Source organism: Streptopelia decaocto, assembly GCF_964273445.1.
Source record: "Streptopelia decaocto genome assembly, chromosome: 7".
In the NCBI taxonomy this organism is placed as follows: domain Eukaryota; kingdom Metazoa; phylum Chordata; class Aves; order Columbiformes; family Columbidae; genus Streptopelia; species Streptopelia decaocto.
Window position 1 is genome coordinate 60,607,904 of NC_138661.1, and position 20,719 is coordinate 60,628,622.

Consider the following 20,719-nt stretch of genomic DNA (forward strand, 5'->3'; position numbering starts at 1 on the left):
AGATGCTTGAATACTTGAAGGCTTATACAGAAATAACCTCTTGAGAATAAATAGTTAGAAACAAGAACAGCATCAAATCTACATCAAAATAGAAGAGACTTAGAGGCTACTAACATAACCTTACAAGGAAGGGGGACCATTAGAGCATAAAGATAAATAAGCATATTGTCATTAGTCATTTTAAAACTAAACTAGATGACAGTGACAAACTTTTTCATTATTATTTTCTGGCTCTGAGGCTGTAAATGCCCTTAGGTAAATCAGATTATTCTGTGATTCAAGATGAAAGATTATTTTTTCAAACATAAGTAACTGAAAAATAACCAAACCCAGCAGGCATCCAAAAAAACCCCCAAAACTGCATTTTTTGAAAGAATTTTTAATGTGAAGACAAAAATCACTATAGCCTACCAAAAGTATGTCAATGCTTTATGATATCAAGTCTTGGTACGGTACTGCAGGTACCTAAAAAGCTGCTTTGGTGAAGTCCGAAGGAAAGAGGTCTTCACCCACACTTGGACACCGCAGGCAACTGTCTTCTGAAATACAAGGCACACTGGTCCTGCTCCAGAGGCTTACTACTGCTAATACTTTATGTTCTCCAAGGATGTAATATTACAGTGTTCACTTTAAGTCTTAATAAGCATCAATTAGCAATAAAGTGCATTACGATTAGTAAGTTTTTTTTCGCCCAGGTGGTTACAGTTCCTTAGAATAAGTGATCATATACATTTTTGCAAGTTACAACCATAACAGTGGAGTCTATTTCTGGACCCACTGCAGTTAAACCCGATGCAAACAGGTTTACGTGACTTATAAAACCATAGGTGTGAAGGCTTCTCAAAGATGCCATTTCTAAATCTCTTTTATTATTTTAACCACGACAAAAGTAGAATCCCTATCAACTGCCAACCAACCTAACAAGCATCATCAGATTTTATCTGCCAAGGCTGGGAGGAGGCCATGTACAACTTTGGTTGATTAGTTTCGTCAGGGGAAAAAGAAGGAACCAAAAAAATACAGTCATCCTGAAACATCTGAAACAAAAAGATGGGGCTCAAATGTTTTACATCTGGAAGCTTTAAGGAATCCATAGCAGCATCTTTTAATAAAGAATGGCATGGCAATATTAACAAGGCATGCTGTTACCAGCTCTACCAACGTCAAGAGAGCTACCGAAAACAGGCTTTGTTCTACAGAATAAGCACATACCTCACTGTGTTGTGCATTTCTTATCCCCCACTGGTGCCAGTATACCCACTGAAATGAGAGACAAGCGAAATCATAGTTTCTTTGTTTCACTGTTCAGAGTAGAAAAAAAACAAATAACCTATGTTAAAAATATATGAAATGACAGATTGACGTTACAACAGGGGTTAACTGATGTAAGTCATCATGCATTTAACGAGCTATCTTCTTCCTTCTAGTCGATTTGAAGCACTGCTTAACTGTGGAACCACTGCCCATACCCTCAGGAGGGGAAGGGGACAGGGCTGGACTGTGTCCTGCGGAGCTCTTCGGTGACACCAGACCCCTGGGGACACCAACTTATCAGGCAGGTAAAGGACGGAGCGCTGGCTTCATACACTTCTCCAAATCATCAGTGTGTCTCCAAATCATCAGTGTGTCTCCACACAAGCTTGCTATGATTTAAAAAGCGGTCTATAAATGCAAACATAATTACAATTGTCATAACATTTAGTGTTTTCTAAACAGTTCACAGGAACAGGCAAAAACCAGCTGACTAAGTCAATGCTCACACATGTCAACACGGCTTCAGATAAGAATGTTCTGAAATAAATACTACTCGGAGCCACTACATGTGCTACTGCTTTAATAAGGAGTTATTGCTGTGTCATAACTGTGTCAAAAAAAAGAAATCACAAAAATATCGAGGCAATGTTTACAAGTTGCATGATCACTTTAGAGGTAATTATTTAGCTGGAACACATGACTTGTATTTCCCTATGAAAGGCTCTCTACTTAACTGGATTAACACACTATTGATAGCTAAATTCCACTGCCGGAGGCTACTGTCAAGTCATCATTTCCAGAACAAACCTATAAGCTATTTCTTTATCCTGTGTGCGACTATTACAACAAGCTCATCACGAATTTGCTTCCAAAGAGCTCTAAAAAAAACTGCTGCAAAGAACATTCAAGAGATGCATGACACGGGATTACCTGTTCTAATGAAATCAGACCGTACATCAGTCACAGGTTGGGAGGCTAAATACATTCTGCAGCTAACCAAGAAACTAACATCTAATTTTTCAAATTTTTATTTTATTTTTTTAGTTTAAAGATGATTCAATTTTGATGCGGTGAAAATTTGCTACCATCTAGAACTCAATTCCCAGACCTCTTTTGGGGAAAGCAAACCCAGCTCTGCATTTTCAGCAAACATTTGTCACAAAAATTGTTTACATTTTCCCTGTCAAAAGCAACACTCCCAGGTACGTACGCTCATTTTCTCCACCCACTTCTTCACACACGTGATACGTAGGAGATTTATTAATACATGGAGGAGTGTGCCAGGAGAGAACAGAATCAGAGAATGTCAGGGATTGGAAGGGACCTCGAAAGATCATCCAGTCCAATCCACTTGCCAGAGCAGGAACACCCAGATGAGGTTACACAGGAAGGTGTCCAGGCGGGTTTTGAATGTCTGCAGAGTAGGAGACTCCATAACCTCCCTGGGCAGCCTGTTCCAGTGTCTGTCACCCTCACTGAGAAGAAGTTCCTTCTCAAATTTAAGTGGAACCTTTTGTGTTCCAGTTTGTACCCATTACCCCTTGTCCTATCATTGGTTGTCACCGAGAAGAGCCTGGCTCCATCCTCGTGACACTCACCCTTTACATATCTGTAAACATTAATGAGGTCACCCCTCAGTCTCCTCTTCTCCAAGCTCAAGAGCCCCAGCTCCCTCAGCCTTTCCTCATAAGGGAGATGCTCCACTCCATCATCTTTGTTGCCCTGCGCTGGACTCTCTCCAGCAGTTCCCTGTCCTTCTGGAACTGAGGGGCCCAGAACTGGACACAATATGCCAGGTGTGGTCTCACCAGGGCAGAGTAGAGGGGCAGGAAAACCTCTCTCGACCAACTAACCACCCCCCTTCTAAGTAACCGAACCTCAGAATAACATTTCTTGCATAAAACCACACCCCGGACTGTGCTTTACAGAATCTTCCCTGACCCTTCCCATGTCCGCGAGATGGTAACGCAGGAACTCCTGAGCCCTCCACTTTCATGCAATCACCAAAAGCCACATCAATACAAGTAGAGCCCTCTTTTCTATTTTTTTAATCTCATTCCTATTCGTAGCATCTAACTAAAATCATAAAGAAGCAAACTTAAAAGTGGAGTCATAGTTCACTCCTACTACGCTTCACAGAAAAAATAATCTGTTTTAATGTTACATTTTATAACAGGAACAAAAAAAAAAAAAACAAAACAAAAAAAAAAAACCAAAAACCAACAATAACAAAAACCCCAACTTGTTCCAAATTGGGGAATTTTGAAGTTTACTTCCTTCCCCCTCTCCCAGCAACACTCAGTTTCCTGATTTTAACAACAGCGGCTGGGAGACACAGCACAGGCATTTCTAATGAAGGGTCCCATAATGTCCCTATGAAGGGCCAAAGGGGAATAACCAAAGAGGTTAAACTACAGGAGGAACACAATCCAAAGAAAACATTTTCGCTAGGGACAGGACAGGCTGATGTGCTGGCTGCAGACAAAGGACTCAGAAAACAAGTTACAGTTCCCTGATTCTGTACCAGCAAAAAGTACTGCTCTACTGTACTCCAACACAGCTGCATACGAAATTTCATTAAACCACCTTTCTGACACAATTTACCCTATCTTCCTGGGCTCTTGCCTGGCTTGGCAATGTCAGCGATCTCATTTTGAAGCGTTGGTCACCCATGCAGTACAACTGCCAGCCGTGCCACAGAGAAGCTCCAGATCAGGGCAATTTATACAACAAATACAAAATCTGTTTGATAAAACACGACCCACTTGTGGAGCTGTGCTGCTGGATTCGGCCATGCCAAAAGTCTGCATCTTAACCCCCCCCAAAACCACCTCTGTAAAACAAAACAACCCCTAATGTGCTATTAAGACACAAAAGGTCCACCCTGCTGAAGCTAAGGAGCTCAAATAACCAACAGCTAGGAGAGTATATCAATATTAATACTAGGAACTATCAACATAAATGCACCTTCTTTGCTGCTTTGGCTTTATTTAGGCTTTTAGTTACTATCAGAGCCCAGATAGCGACTGGACTTTGGATCATCTAGAGCTGGTTTTATGTTCTCCAGAAGGTTATTAGAGGCTCACACCTGTATTCTGCAGCCCTTTGCCTCATCCTGCCTTTCACTGAATGGGTTATGTTTGCTATAGGAGAAATAATGAGATTAAGCAAAGGAAGAATCCCCCTTTACAAAGGGAAGGATATTGTACTGACATTTAGATTTACTTGAAATATGTTTATAGTTTCATATGAACGTATGTCTACTAGTTATTATTATTTTCCTAAAATGTATCAAAAACCTTACTTGTGAGTGTGCATCTGTCAGTCACGCAAATTCCACAAACAACAAGTTTTCACATTTTTCTTAGGCAAGTCACATGTGACCCCAATGAAGAAAAAAATACTATGACTAATGGAAAAAAAATAACATTGGAAATGTAGTTTGACTATAAATTAAGGGTATTTTTTTTTCTTTAAAATGCAGTTTAAAAGTTAATTTTCATAAAGAATACAAACAGACTGTGTTTAACCACATCATAGATTAATACCCAAGGAAATGGGTATTAATCCCTTTCAGCTACCAGTTTTCTAGTAGCATGTAACGGTCCATCCAATGCAAGAAAAAAAAAAGCTGTAAATAGAATAAAAAACCCTATATTTTTGGAATTGCAAAACAAAATACACTTAATTGCACATAGTCTCTTTTCAACTGCTCCCTTTGCATTCCTACCTCTTTTGCAGCTAAAAATCCCACTGTGCCACGTCGCCTTGAGCCAGCAAGGAGCGTGGGAAGGGCCCGGTTGCGTAAGATGTTATTAAGGCAGCAAAGCTGGCTACTTAAACTGAAGACACTTAAATACTCAGAATAATTACACAGATTAGCCAACGACTCTGGGATGGGAGAGCTGCCCACCTGTAGTGTAACAAGGAGCGGTTCCCAGGGCTGACAGGGGAGATGCTGAGCCCCGGGTATTTACCCTGGTACACCCACACGCTTCCAAGTGATGGGAGGATTCCCAAATCACTGCACTGCACTGATTATGGTATATCAATAAGGTAAATACGGCCCTCCAAAACCAGTTAATTTACAAGCATAAAGTATTTTTCCTTCAGAGTGGAACAGCAGGAACTTGAGCTCCTCAGGATACCTGGCAGTGCTGGTATCTCCAAAGAGGCATCTTCTCGAGATGCTGTGGGGCTACAGGACAGTGCGCAGGGAAATATGTGAAGGATCCCACATGGTGGGCCTTCAGATGTCAAGCACTAGAGTGTATTTCAGAACAATTTTCATGTTTCAGATACTTTCTCATAGGGTCGGACCTAGAGAAGTTGGGCACAAAATACTACAGACTACTTAAAGCAAGTGAGGCATTGCAAAATATTTTCACCTACAAGGAGGGTAAAAGTCCAAAACAAAACCACACAACAGGAGAAAAATTAAATACAGCAACACCCTGCTCTGAGAAGGCAGTCCTAAAAGTACAGGTACATACAGCTACAGCTCTCCTGACATATCAGGACACGCACTCTCCTCCCGTCCCCCAGTACATTTTTGGGTGGGGATGTCTTTTGCTTTTGGGGGTTTTAGGCTCTTTGTTTGTTTTGGTTGTTGGGTGGAGATTTTTTGTTGGATTTTTGTTTGTTTGGGGGGGAGTGCTTAGGAGTGTGATTTTTTTTGTGTTGTCCTTTTTTTTTTTTAAATAAAGTTCTCTGCCCGCATAGTTTTCTGTTCTTCTTGCAGTGGCAGTGCCGGCCATGAGAAGCAAACATTGAGCAACGAGCTGGAGGAAGAACTAAGAACACAGGCTCTTAGTAAACATCAGGAAATGATTTCCATTTTAGAAGTCAGGAAGCTTTTCACACATTTCTCTACAGGTCTTCATGCCAGATTCTGCTGAAGAAGACAATCTGCTGTCATGCCACACAAATGTGAGCAAGTATATCAACAACCACTGGACTTAATTATACTTTGTTGTTGCTGTTTTTTTCAGATTTGTGCCACTTCTCCCAAACAAGAATGAACAAACCTAGATATCTCTGTTATGCCTTCTGCAACATGCAAGGGCAGCAAACAGTCGGTCCAGAGCTACACACATGCTGACTAGCCAGACAGGTACTGTAAACCAGCAAAGATAACAAACAATTTCTTCCTTTTCGCCTTGCAGGAATCGCTAGTTTGAATCTTTCCTCTGCTCCACAGCTGCTGTTTGTACCACTGGTAGTGACACCTTCAAGGCTTTTACCTGCTGTCAGATTTGGTTTGAAGTACTTGAAGTACTTATGATGGTATTGGGACAAATGCACACTTACACACATGAAGAAGTCACCCAAAAAAGCTCTGAAGTCAGGTCTGAAGTTTTTTCAAAAATCCCCACTAAATCAGGCCAGCCCAGCAACCACCTTATTGCTTATTGCAGGACTTGCATTACTCATTTCAGAACTGTGACTGGAGGCAACCAAATGTCCCCTCCAAACTGGTCATGGTCTGTCTCCAAATCAGGTCCTTTCGCTTGCCTCCACAGCTCACCACTGGAAAGTTACAGATGCAACACACACAGAGAAACTTGAACGATTTGTCTGTAAACACCCTCTAAAGATTAATGAAGAAGTGAAAGAAACCATTCAAAGAATCTTTAAGAGGAACTACACTGACGCAGCCTTGTGCAGAAGAAAAATTAGGCTACATCACTATAACTTACGAACTGAAGAATGAATTCGCTCAGATGACTACCATTAAACTATGGAATATGCTAACACACATTACTCTGTGTACAGCGTTTCCCGTAATTTAAGCAACTAGATATTAACCCACTAGCTTTCTAAGAGATACGTTTTGTTACGTGCCCAGGATGGGGAAGGGGAACAGTGCTGATCACAAAGTAATTAACTTTTAGTAGAAGTTTCATTCTGCCAGTAAGGGAGAGGAAAGGCTGAGGTTACTGTTCTGAATTGGGTATTCCTGATTCATGTAACACTGTCTTCTGTGAAATGGTTAAAATTGATACAGATTATTTATCTTGGGGGAATATGCTCGCATGGAGGGTGTTGGTCTCTTCTCCCAAGTGGCAAGTGATAGGACAAGAGGAAATGGCCTCAAGTTGCGCCAGGGAGGTTTAGATTGGATATCAGGAAAAAATTCTCCACAGAAGGGATTGTCAGGCATTGGAACAGGCTGTCCAGGGAAGTGGTGGAGTCACCATCCCTGGAGGGGTTTAAAAGGCGTTTAGAGAAGGTTCTTAGGTTTAGTGCCAGAGTTAGGTTAGGTTATGGTTGGACTCAATGATCCTGAGGGTCTCTTCCAACTGAAATGATTCTATGATTCTATACGCTAGTTGTTAACTAAATGTTTTAACAGGTATTATAACAGCATTTTTTCATATGAGTCTTCAAGAGTGGTCTCAGGTAAACTCAAACCTCTGTGTACGCAAAATGAAAATGCTGACGTGTCAAAAAAACCATACAAAGCGGGAAGACGCATATAAGCATCACCTCTATCCAATATAGTAAATCTACATCAAACATCAGCCTAAGATGTGAGGTTTCTCTTTTAATTTTACACCACATACTGCTACATTAGAACAGGGAGCGGGGTCAGAAAATAATTTGATATAATTTGTACACAGGCTAATAATGATGCTACAGATAGAAACACAAAGGTGCTTCTCATATGTAAAATGCTTAATAAACATAGCCAGCATAACCTCAGAAGAACCAGAGACGAAGCAAAATAAAATTAGTGCTAATTAGGTGTAGGTAATCCTGAAGCTGTTATTTCAGGAAGGCAACTGCCGGGCTTACCAACCGAGTTCCCCAAACAGCACGTGGGGTGGAGTACTTGGGCACTAAGGACACACACTAATTCCAGATTTCCCTTCTATGTAACACCCTACAGTGTTGCAGTTTTTTCCCTAGTTAAATATCTGCCATTTTCCTAACTTTTTTAATAGGTTTTTTAACAACTAAGCAACTGCTGCCTGTATTAAATGCTGTGCTACACTGGAAAATTACACTAAGCAAGACAACACTAGGGACATAAGTGACACTGGTCATGAGAAAACGGGACTATGTGACAACTCAACAAGAGAAGCAACTTGTACAGTTCATCTACTTGTAACACAGAGAGACCAGTAAAGAAAGAGCAATAAATAAACAAACTGCAACATCAGTTCAACACTTGACTTTCGGTAGTGCCAGTCTCTACAGAAATTACTCAGCGTAATCAGAGGGACAGAGACTTTAACTACAGAGCTTTCACAGCTACTTTCCATGTACAGGAAAGCTTTTGATTTAAGAACACTTTCTCAGTGGAAATTGTTGAAACAATTCAAGGCTAGATGAAAACAAAAGTATAGTCAGAAGCCACTCTGTATAATCTACAAATTATATCCTCCTGCTCTACTTTCCACAGCTCTTGTTACCAAAAAATGCTGCGACTCCCTGCTCTACTTTTAGCTACTCTTCCAGAGAGGTAAAGTGTCCAAAACCAGCTGCAACTCCACACAACACTGTGCCCAGTGTTTGTCTCATGATGGGAACAGAGAGCGCGTTAGTGCACAGACACCATCCTGCAACCTCTTGTGCTACGGCCAGAAAGAGAGGAGCAGCTGGAGGTCTTCTCCAGCCCTGCTGCCACCCACTGGGAGCAGCCAAGGCAGAATTCATTTGTCACATACTTCTCCAGAGAAGCCAAAGACCCGTGGTACCATAAGACAAAGCCCAAACCCCATGAATCAGAGCCGCTTCACTGAACTCAGAAACCTGGCCTTGTAGAAGATGCAGAAGATGTTTTAAATGCACCTCAACACTGTTCTATGGTGAGGGGGGTGCAGACAGGTGTGTGGAAGCACTGATGAAAACTTCAAGGTGTTAAAAACTCTACTAACAAAACACGCATAGCCAAATAGCATACCTTACATACAGAAATACGCGCTGGATCTTCAGCTAAAACAGTACTGGATGGTGAGAAGTGAAAGATTAATTATCAAGAGCGAGAAAATTAACAGCTCAGAAATGTAAACATTACCGAGGTTCAAAAAAAGGCACTCGGCCCAACATGCAGTGCTGTTACTGCCAACAACACTGCTGACATCAGACCTTTTTGGTGAGTATCATTAAATGCCACTACCAATTTGTGACCTGCAGCACACCCTAACAACTCCAACCAATTTTATAAATCATGAAGTTTTTCAGCTGATGGAACTATAGTAATAAGCAGTTTGAAAGCTTCCTATAACGTTACATTTATACAAAAACCTTGTACACAAGTGATGTAATGCATGCAGTTTTCAAAAAACGTTATGAAATGCACATATCCCAAACTTATCTGGAAAGTAAGTTTTATTGAGAGAAAGTAATAAGAATGAAAAAACTGTTCCAAATCAATTTCTAGAATCAATTGGTTTAAATTACATTCTGCCTGCCCTTTAATCAGCTGCTGCTGTCCAAATACCAACAAACCAAGAATTTTAAGCAAAATGACACTTCACTTGCTCCTAAGGTAACAACATAGTTTCAAAGAGCAACTGCTTGAAAATCTTACCAGTGAAATGCTTTTGGCTTGAGTCCCCCAACCCCCTCATCCAATTTCACTTGTTAGAAGATATTTTATTAACAATACAGACAAAACTCCCTCCAAAAATACTAGCTAGCACCATAGGACCAAGTACCTTCAAAAATATATTGTAGAAAAATTGACAAGGATATTTTGGGCAACTTACTTTCGTACAAATTTTGTTTTTACTTAATTACATCCCAGACACTTATTTTTATGTCAGACACTTCTAACACTTTCCAATTCATGTCAGAATATAGAAAAGAGTTTTTTCTTGTTGCTGGACTGTTTTTTAATCACGATAGTATTTTATTGCTGGGTTTGGTCTGAACCAGCACATGTGTTAAATGTTCTAAAAACACCCACGTTATCTCTTTGCAGTTGTTCAACCCGCTGGATTTTCAGAGGAACTGAGGCAGTTTGTGTCCTGCAGCTGATGGGACGAGCCCCCAGCTCTGGTCCATCCTCTCCCCTTCACAGGCTGTGTCAGTAGAGCAGCAGCTCGGACAATCCCTGTGGACCCAACCAGGCAGATTTCTTCCTCCACGTGTCTGCTTCATCCTCTTCACTCATGTCTGATGCCGTGAGCTGGTGCAGAAAGCAGCCTTGACCCCCAAAACGGCTTTCTTTGAAGACAAGGATGCCAGGTCGAAGAGACAGAGGCTGATATACAGACTTTGGTTTTAATCACATTTTAATACTACCTGCTCTTACAGCAGAAATACACACAGCCATGTTTTCAAAACAGGCACAGTGGGAGCAGTTAGACACAGTATTTACAAACATAGCACTGTAGCTACCGCTGATATTTTCTCCAATTAAGATACCAGATATATCCACACTCACGGACACACAGATCAACAAATCTTTGCGACATAAATATCAATGCAGTGAAAAAAAGGATCACATTTCAGTAGATCTATTTCTGTGTGCGAAAAATAAAAGCTGCTTCCCAAAACTTTAGCCAATACAGAAATACAGCAAGAGCCAAGAGCTCTTTCACCTTCAAGATTATGGAAGAATTCTTCTTCTGCTCAAACTGAAGCAAGACCAAAAGAACCATCATCTGAACTCTGATTTGAGTTGTTGATCCTATCATCACTATTAGTTTGAAATCTGGGCTGACATTACTACAATCTCCAGCAGGGGCACGGTACCTTCAAATGCATAATGTGTTATCCCAGCTTACATTACTTGGAAAATCTCTAGCTCAGAAAAACAGCCAACTCAAAGGCTGGTCGCCATTTCATCCGCTCCCATCTTCAGAGAGAATTTAAAAAACAAGTTCCAAATTCATAGTAACCCTGCAGTTCTTTCCACAGCATGTACAAAAAATCCCCAACAAAAAAAGCCCACACCACTACCAAAAAAATCTACTCTTATTTTCTGCTCCTACGAACAGAGAATAATAAGATATTACAGACCACATTAACCTAACTAGAAAATAATAAGAGAATTGAAACTACCTTTGTAATCGAATAGCTATATAAACATGAAGTTAGGAAGAGCTAAGATTGCTGTTCCTGGAGGGTACTTATAATGGTTTTGGTTAGGTCCTAGAACAGTGAAACGGAAGTTTAAAATAGGCAGTCAATTAATTAATGAACACTGTGCAAGAAGTGCAAAGCAAAATCTTGCCAAATCAATAAAGCAATTTGTTCACAGACACAAGCCACCAAAGCTGATCCTGACATCGTGTTTGCTCAGATAAGAAAATAAACCAGCGATCACAGCCCTGCAACTTTAAAGGGGGAAAGATTTGTTAAGTGTCCCAATTAACTTGTAATGGCAATTCCTTACATTATCAGGACTCTCTCCTACTACATACTGCTGACAGTAACCATGCTCGCAAGCAGAGCAGCTGACTTTGAACACGTTGACCTTGAGCAAGCGACTGCCCTCGGCAGCATGTACTTCTGGCTTATTTCACCGCAACAGCGAAACAGCCTCACCATCTATAGTAGTCTCGAGTCTCTGGCCACCACCCCTGACTATTTTAAGATATCCCAATACACTTCAGTGATGCACAGTTCAAAGTGATAGAATAACATCTGCTAGCATGTTGAAGTGCAAGTTGTTTACAGAGGCATTTTTAGCCTGTTCTGTCGCTTCCATGACAGAAAACTCAATATATGAACAGAGCTTTGCTTCCCGTTTAAACATCTAAACCCTGAAATTAAAAAAAAAAGCAAGAATTTTAGGCATTGTGAAAGGAGGAAAACCAACACATCCCACTCCAGATAAAGCTTCAAGTATGTGACAGTAATGGATGGACTTGAAAAAGCAGTTGCTTCCTGAGATGTCAGTTTTGCATGGCTTCTCCCCTTGGCCATCCCTATAAAGAAAATTCATATTAACCTGTATTATTATTATTTTAAACATATGTAAATTGTATGTTGATCTGATGTTAAGAGAAGAAAAATCGACAAGTTACTCAGCTACAACAGATGGGTCATAATAACCCATCCTGTCAACAATTGTAACCTACAAAAAGAAACATTCAATTTAACAAAAACACTATAGGGAGGTACTGCCAGTTCGTGTTCTCTGGAGTCCCTGGAGTGACAAGGATGACATTTAATCAAGTTAAAGGCCAGTGTGGAAACAAGCCTCTCCAAGCCACAAGATTTTCTTTATAATTTGAAGGAATGTGCATAAGAAAGAGGGAGAACAACAGACCAAATAAATTTCATAAATTTGGAAACGGGGTGAGGGGGGGTGGCGGAACAGCATAAATTGGTGGTGGTTTATTCCAAAACTAGGTATGAAGCTGAAAAAGTAATAAATAAAAACTGTCCTAGTGCAACAGGCTCAGAGCCCGCACACAGCAGCCCAGCCCATGGGCCATAATTAAGCCGCAGATCTCAACCACTTTGTTCTTTTTCCAAAACCATTTAAAGCAGAAGAGACCACACCGGATCAAATCACTCTTGTGAGCTGCAGCAGAACCGACTGGGCGAGCGAAAGCAATGGACCACGGGACACAACGATTATCAGTCTTCCTCCATCCTCTCTGATCCGTCATGGGAAGGAGGGCGAGAGGAGGCGAGGGGGCAGAGCCTGCTCTCGTCCAACAGGAATCCATCCAACAGCGATTTTTCCATCTCCCTGAGCTCCGCTGCAACACTAGTGACATTTGGCATTTTGTCTGGAACAACTCTGTTGATTAGCAACTATCCTTAGATGGAAGGCTGGAGGGAGGGTATCACTGTCCGATTTGGGAATGAGTTGACTCCACTGAGCACATCTACTCACATCATTTGCTTTTTCCTTATGGGCACATCGCTGAATAACTGGGATCGTATTTTACTGCTGTCACCAGCGGAGCTGAAAAACATTTCCAAGCCACAAGCGTCCTTTAATAACCAGACACCTTCCATTCTGCCAGCATCACTCGAGTTGTCCACCAGCGTACCGCAGGCTCAGCTGGTGCCCCATTTTACAGGGAGATCAATTCTATCACTTCCCATTCATTTTGTTTTCCCAGTGAATTTGCCTCTGCCCAACAGCATATGGACCACTGGATGCCAAGAGAAGTATCCTTCCATCAGGAAACTGAGTGCTCTTTCTCAAAATATATTTTCAGTAACATTTCCAACTGTATTTAACAGCAGTATAATGTGATGAAGCAGAAGTTTTCTTGGGAGACAGGAGGCGAAATATCAGAAATGTAACTGTTGGGGCAGCTACACAGGCAACCAGAGCAGCGACTTCAGCTCCCTTTGGAGGCTGCGTGTAAGGAGCACACAATGAAGTAACACACTCGCTCCTACACCTGCGATAGCTATGTCTAAGTCCATGGTATTAGAAGGATTTTGAGTGATGTTTTATAAGGTTTACAGAAGTCTCGTTTTCAAAATCCTGTCTTTTAGAAAGACAACCCCAAATTTAATCAATATGAAGATGATTCCACTTGAAAAACAATTAAGCAATAACTCCTCCTCAGCAACTGTGAGCCCGAGACATCGTGAAGCTCAGCACACACAAACGGTGCTATAGATCTCCCTTAATGATCTATGCGAAATGTGCACTGCAAACATAGCAAAATGGTTTATGAATTAAGTTGGTGCTACAGTCAGGCAACAAGTGGGAGAAGAAAAGCACTGGAGAAGTTTGGGGCTTCACCATTACCAAACCCTGCCACATAGATGTAACCATTAGATGGAACTATGTGTCCTTTAAATACAATTTTATCCACTCTGAAATCAAGCTCCTTAACTGCCGGTGTTACAGACGGCTATTTCAAAAAGTGGAAACTATACACAGGTTTCAACAGATGTTTCTCTGGAAAAAAACTCCAGGAGGGAGTAGTAGAAGGGAGGTCTTCTGTGAAAGCAGACGTAAAGAGTTATCTCTGAACACAAAACACTGATGTCATTGCTTCTCATGGCAACAGAAAGGAAAGTAACTTGGGTCTTGGAAGCAGATGGGCAGGACAACCTTGACCATAACGGGACAAGAGGAAATGTCCTCAGGTTGCGCCAGGGGCGGTTTAGATTGGATATTAGGAAAAATTTGTTCACAGAAAGGGCTGTCAGACAGTGGAACAGGCTGCCTAGGGAAGTGGTTGAGTCACCATATCCCTGGAGGGGTTTAGAAGACATGTAGATGAGGTTCTCAGAGACATGGTTTAATGCCAGTGTTGGGTTAACAGTTGGACTCGATGATTTTGAGGGTCTCTTCCAACCAAAATGATTCTATTCTATGATTTCGGATCACTTGGCTCTTTGTGTAGGTCACTGCTCCTTGGAGCAGCCATTTCGAAGCCCCTCTTCTCACACCCACTTCCCTAAATACGTATCACCTCAGGAGAGAGGCAAAGCAAAGAACAATGACTTCCAGAAGGAAACACCATGCCCTGGGAAGGCTTTCTGCCTCACCAGATGAGTGCAAGACAACACACTTAGAAATGAGATAACTATGTTGATTCCCTTTCTCCACAGCCTATGCCATGTGATAAGGGGAAAGGCAGCTTTTGATTTTGGATGCAACACTCCCCTTTTCGCAATTTGGGGCAAAAGGAAGGCCATCGACATACTTATCATACCATTTCCATATATGACAAAAGCTTGATCACCTCCGGCGGATGTAAGAGTTATTTCTTTTCAAAATGTATACACTGCCGAGTTATTTACCTACTTAGATCACTCACAAAAGGTCAACAGTCCTAACGTGTGAGGCCAGCAGCAGAGAAAAGGCTTCAAATACCAGATCTCTCTAGCCCACAGCTATTAAAATCCAGACCAACATAAAAACAGCATGTAAGCACAGACACTGTCTTTTAGGGAGTGTTTGGAATAACATTTCATCTTTAAAACAAACAAAAAATAATCTGTGACTTAAGACAGTGTGGTTAGTATTTATTCATATCCATACTCTAATTTCTAGCAATACATAACAGCTAGGAGTTTCCAAATGGTAATGAAATGTCAAAAAGTACTTTAATACTTGTTGCTCTTTTTATACTCTTCCTTCCTCTTTGCTTGACAAAGCTGAAGCAGGAACAGGAAAACATCAAACTATTATCACTCCATCCAGCTTGTCTCCATTTTTCTGCTGCTTACACCCTTTTAAAATTCAATTAGTCTTAATTTTTAATGATTTTTCCTCATAGAAAAGCACTGTAATGTCTCCAATATTCATCATTATGTCCCCTCTTCTTCTGCTATAGACTAAGGTAAGGCAGCCCATTATGCATCCACCTGGCTGTACTACATTCCCTGCCCTAAATCCTAATCCCTTTAGTCCTTATTTTTCCACTTCATTACTCACTTCCTCTTACAGATGTTAAATACTGATACTATCATTCAAAATAAAACCCGTAACATTTGACTTCGTGGCACTCTCCACTCTCACGATAATTACCTGAGGACAGTCCCATGAAAAAGGAAAAAAAAAAAAAAAAAAGACTAGAAAATTAAAAAACCCCACACCACACTAATCAACACGATCCTTTTCTCTTTATTCACTTCCAAAAAACTTCTTCAAGGGTTTCTCTTGCACTTTCCTGGCAGCCACTCTCATCCTACACCGTCGTTCCAAGGCATTTCATTCATTACAGGTAAAGCTCATGACAACACATATACAGCTTGAGCAGGAACGATCTTCAAAGATTGTATACAAGAAATAGAGATGGGATCATGCTAATAAAAGAGGTGCAGTAGGGAACAAGCATTTTTTAAAAAACATCTCCAATCTGAACTCTAATTGGATTAATTTAGCTTGAAGCTTTAAATAAAAATCTATCTAAATGAATGTCTTCTTGCTAAATAATGTAAACAAACACACAGCACCATGGAGCTTAAGGGGAAGGAAGGAGAGTTTTCAATGTCCCAACTGCTGCTCAATTATTTAAATGGTTTGTTTCAACATGTCATAGTCAAACAAGTCAGACCTGCACTAGCACTCCCACCCTTTTCTAATACAAAAAACATTTAAGTACAGTTATATTTTATGAAGTAGCTCCTTATTTGATTGACAAGAAGCACAATCTCTTGCAAAATAAATTCCACCACAATACAATATATTCTCTGAAGGCCCTTCTTATTCCTCTTTAAGGCTCTTCTCTTCATATTTCCCTGGCATCATCTATTTTGAGACCTTTAGGATAAAATCCCTATTTTCTGATATTATTTACACTGGTCAGGTGCTTCCAAAGCACTAAAGTTTGAGAAAGTGCATGCCAAGCTACACAAAGTTGACTTCGAGCGCACAACTGGTAGGGAGCTTTGCATCCACAATGAAATCCAGTATGCTAAAAACCTTTGCAGAAGCAAATCTTTTTAGAAGTGATTTTTTTGCTGAAAATAATTATGAACTATAGTATTTTTTTCCAAAATTAAGTCAGTTTCAAATTATCTCAACCAATATTTAACTTCAATATAACACCAATACTATTCATATAGGTAAGACCCTAACCTTCTTTCTTTTTGTATATCCTTTTTACTTTCAAAAAAGTACAGACTTATATTCTACTTTATAGAAGGATTATAAAACTATACAACATAAAAGAATATTGTTTTCTACTGAATAGCCTGAATATTTACAAAGCACTTAAGTGCAACTCAGTAACTAGGAAAATTTAGGTGCACATTATATGCATCTATATTAATATCATTCATCATCATTGAGCCAAGACAAGCATTTACACCCACGAGTTTTATTCTTGGGGGTGGGGAAAAAAAAAGAAAGATAGTATTTTTTAATCTAGATCCACAACGAACCTCGCTTAATCACACTTCAGTGCATGTAATGTAATATAAGTACCCAAAATGCAGACAAGGTGGCAACGAGTTGCACATTGATCTCCCCAGCATACAGACCTGCTCAACCTAGTAAGCATGTCAAAATTCCATATATAGGTGCAAAGGAACATCAACCCAAGTAAAACAAAAATACAGTTAACATTTTCTATATGGGCAACTGAACAAGCATAGCAATACGATGTTTAACAAGCCGTCTGAAACAGAAAATACAATTGGAAACTAGTTAGTTGAGAACCAAGTACTACAATAGGACCACCCAGCCTGGCTCTCAGCAGCTGCCCCCTGTGGCCATTCCTGGGCGGCAGGAGGGAGAAATGGCAATAGTTCATAATAATCTGCAATTGCTTCAATAAATAATCAGCCAAAATATGTATTCTCAGACCACACATCTTGAGTATCTGATGAATTAAGAAATGGTACAGAACAGGTGATGCTGAGACATTTGCATTTGTCTAGAACCTCACAGAATTCATGCCACCTTTTCAAGACTTGCATGTTTATGTCCTGAGGGGCCCGAAAATACTGTATCTTGAGTGGTGTACAGCTATTACACCAAAATGAGTTACTTACTTACTCCTGAGTTACTTAATTGCTTATTTCCTCTCGTAGACATTTTTGTATAATGTAGATATGCATCAATCCATATGGTTTCCCAATTTAGTTTGCTGTTGATGAACTTTGTGTAGTTTTTAAACCCTTAGCTGCAGTTTGTAATTAAGAAATGGAGAAATGCAGGTGATGAATTAGAATATTTTATATGAGCACTACACATGAAATGTTCTTGTTTACAAGCTACAGTCAAATAACAGATTCTTCTGGCATGAACCCCAATCACTAATTCCATCAAGCCTAAAACTGTGCTGCACAAGTTTTTATTTCCAACATGAATAGCTGTAAAATATTTACAGTTTTCTTCAAATTACTCATTGTCCTAGTTTATTCGCTTTTTACTGAATTTGCAGAGACAGGCAATACCCAGGATGCACTATTGGCCAATGATGCAAAGTAAAACTGAAAAAAGTCTTCAATCAAGACAAGGTTCAGCTTATAAAGAAAACAAAAGGACCTCAGATGCTAAATACTAATAGCATTTACATGTCATACAAATTGGATAACTAAACAAAGAAAGGATTCAAGAACACCAGAAATCTACCTCCATTTTGAGGCCAATGGAGAATGCAACCATGTGCCAAAATCACTTTAAATGCCTGCCTGGTATCACCTTAAACATGTGAGTATCCTATCACTAATGCCAGAAGTTCACTGAAGTCCACAGCTGCTGAAGGCGCTTAATCAGAACTGAGTTTATAAAAACTAGGCAAAACATTTACAAGTGCTGGAGGAAAAAACAGAAGCATTTACATAATCTCTGGCAACAGAATATAAAAATATGTCACTTCTAGTACACTGTCCAGCTGCTTACAGAAAAAAACTCATCACATTAGCAAGGCAGGAAAGGCATCCCAAACAAGCAAGCGAAAGCTAATTTTTTTTCTATTCTCCTTTTAAAAAGTCTCAGAGGTCTCAAAATAACAGTAAGTGATGAGTTCACAGGACAACACAAAACATACTTCCTAGAAAAAAACAACAGTATAAAAATATTCAAAGCAAGTATTCATATTTAAACCAGTAACCAACCACAATCTTAGTATGGCCTTCATTCTCAGATGGTCCTTATGTTTTCGAAATTATTAGTTATCTGGAAGAGTAATTATTTAAGCCATCAACTTTAATAAATGCCAAAACCCTGTTGCATTAAAAATCAAAAACAAAGGAAAAGACACCTACCTGTAATACCGAGATTGTAAGTAGGTTGAACAAATAGTCTTTGATACATGGCTGGCAGACCCAAAATCTATTACTTTAACCCGGTAAGGCTGCCGAACAGGATCCACCAACATAATGTTCTCTGGTTTGAGGTCAGCATGGATTAAACCCAGACTTTTTAGTTTTTTCAGTGCAGTGGCCACCTGTTGCAGAATAGGCCGTATTACTTTCAGTTGCAGAGGGCTGAATTTGTTTTGTTTCAGGAAGTCGTATAGATTCTGTTCCAACATCTCAAAAACCAGACAAGTATGGTTACGATGCTGAAAGCACTCGTAGGCTCTCACAAAGTTAAATTCATCAGCATTTTCAGTACTCAGTCTCGCTAATATGCTCACTTCTATTTGTCCTTGGCGTGCGTACGAAGGATGATTCTTCAGGATTTTGATTGCAACAACCTCATTTGTCCCCCTTTTCCAGCACTTCACTACTTGTCCAAAGGTCCCTCGCCCAAGGAAATCAAGAACCTCGTAAGTGTTTTTCACAGAGCACAATACCTCATGCTGTACTAACTGGTAATCGCCATCTCCGCTTGTACCACTTTGTTTTGAAGTCGCAGCCGTGGTCACAACCGTGACCGGGTTTCCTACGTTGGTTTGCAACATTGCAGGCAGGATGGACAGTTCATCGACAATCTGCATCGTGCTGCTTTGATTATCCAGCTCTTCGCTCTTACGCTTCAATCCACATCGCTGGGGTCCTTCCAGGATATCTGACTGGCTTCCTTGCGTCCCAGTCCGAGGTGCCTCCAACTGAGCTTGCTGCGCCCGCGCCGCTAACGCTTTTGTAGCACCTGCAATATTTTTTAAAGCAACAGCATTTGACTGCAACAAAAAGTTCTGTCCTCGAGGTCTGTCAAACGGGTTTTTACTCTGAAAGTATGTACTAACCCTGTGGGGAGAAATTCCAAAGTTTTTACCATTCACATAGATTTGCGGGTAGGTTCTTTCGTGGTACACGCAACTGCTTGGTTCTAGTTTTAGTTTCTTCACACTACAAAAGGCACTTGACTGGGTTTGATAAACATATGGTGGATAGACCAAGACTTGTGAGGCCATACCTACAGAGGAAGAGAAAAAGAAAGAACAAGTGAGAACCCTGCATTCACATTTCCAAGCTTTGCAGCATCTTCCTCTTCTAAAAACATCAGGACACAAGTATATTTTCCAAATGAGCTAGCCTACAGCTATTGCGTATTTAGTTTCCCAGGGTCAAAAGCAAGGTCCTTGTGCGTCACCAGCACACACACTTCAGCACGCAGGTGACAGTGTTTCTGCTGGTGGCACAGGGCAGGACAGACAGCCTGCAGCAGGCCACTGCTCATCATTTTTCAAGCAGGGGAACTACACTTTGTGCTCTTAAAAGCTCAGCTTTCAGTTAAACACCCCCAGCATTCCTACATATAAAATTAGCATAGCATTCAGTACTGTAAGTTAAATAACCAGCTCAAATATTTATCAATGATGATGTAAAATAACTTAAAAGCTCTTTATTGTGAGCCAATTCTACCTGTTACACAAGGTATCCGACCTACTTGTTGTCACCACAGGCTTCTGAGAACAAACGGACAAATGACGCAGAATTTCACAGCGATGAAAGTGAAAGCAATCAAGCCCTATGATGAAGCCCAAAATACCTTAGGGGCATGCACATGTTCAACTTTCCAGGCAAATTAAGGTGTACAGTAATCTAATCCATTCGCAAAAGGCAGGTGCTTTCTCTAGGTTATATACTGTTCTGTTGCAGTTCACCCCCTACAACTGTGTCACTGAAACATAGAGGTACCATGTTTTTTTCCCCCACTTTAATTCAGATTTGGAAATTA

General features: G+C 40.4%; 1 protein-coding gene across 3 annotated transcripts in view; it reads right to left on the reverse strand.

Annotated features, from left to right (window-relative positions):
- HIPK3 (homeodomain interacting protein kinase 3) overlaps nt 1–20,719 on the reverse strand; it is a 73,230-nt gene that overhangs the window by 36,250 nt on the left and 16,261 nt on the right. For all 3 annotated transcript variants that reach the window (XM_082057953.1, XM_082057952.1, XM_082057954.1), the window contains exon 2: nt 18,859–19,954. In XM_082057953.1, the coding sequence (XP_081914079.1) occupies nt 18,859–19,952 (1,094 nt within the window). In that variant the 5' untranslated portion in view covers nt 19,953–19,954. The remainder of the gene's footprint in view (nt 1–18,858; nt 19,955–20,719) is intronic.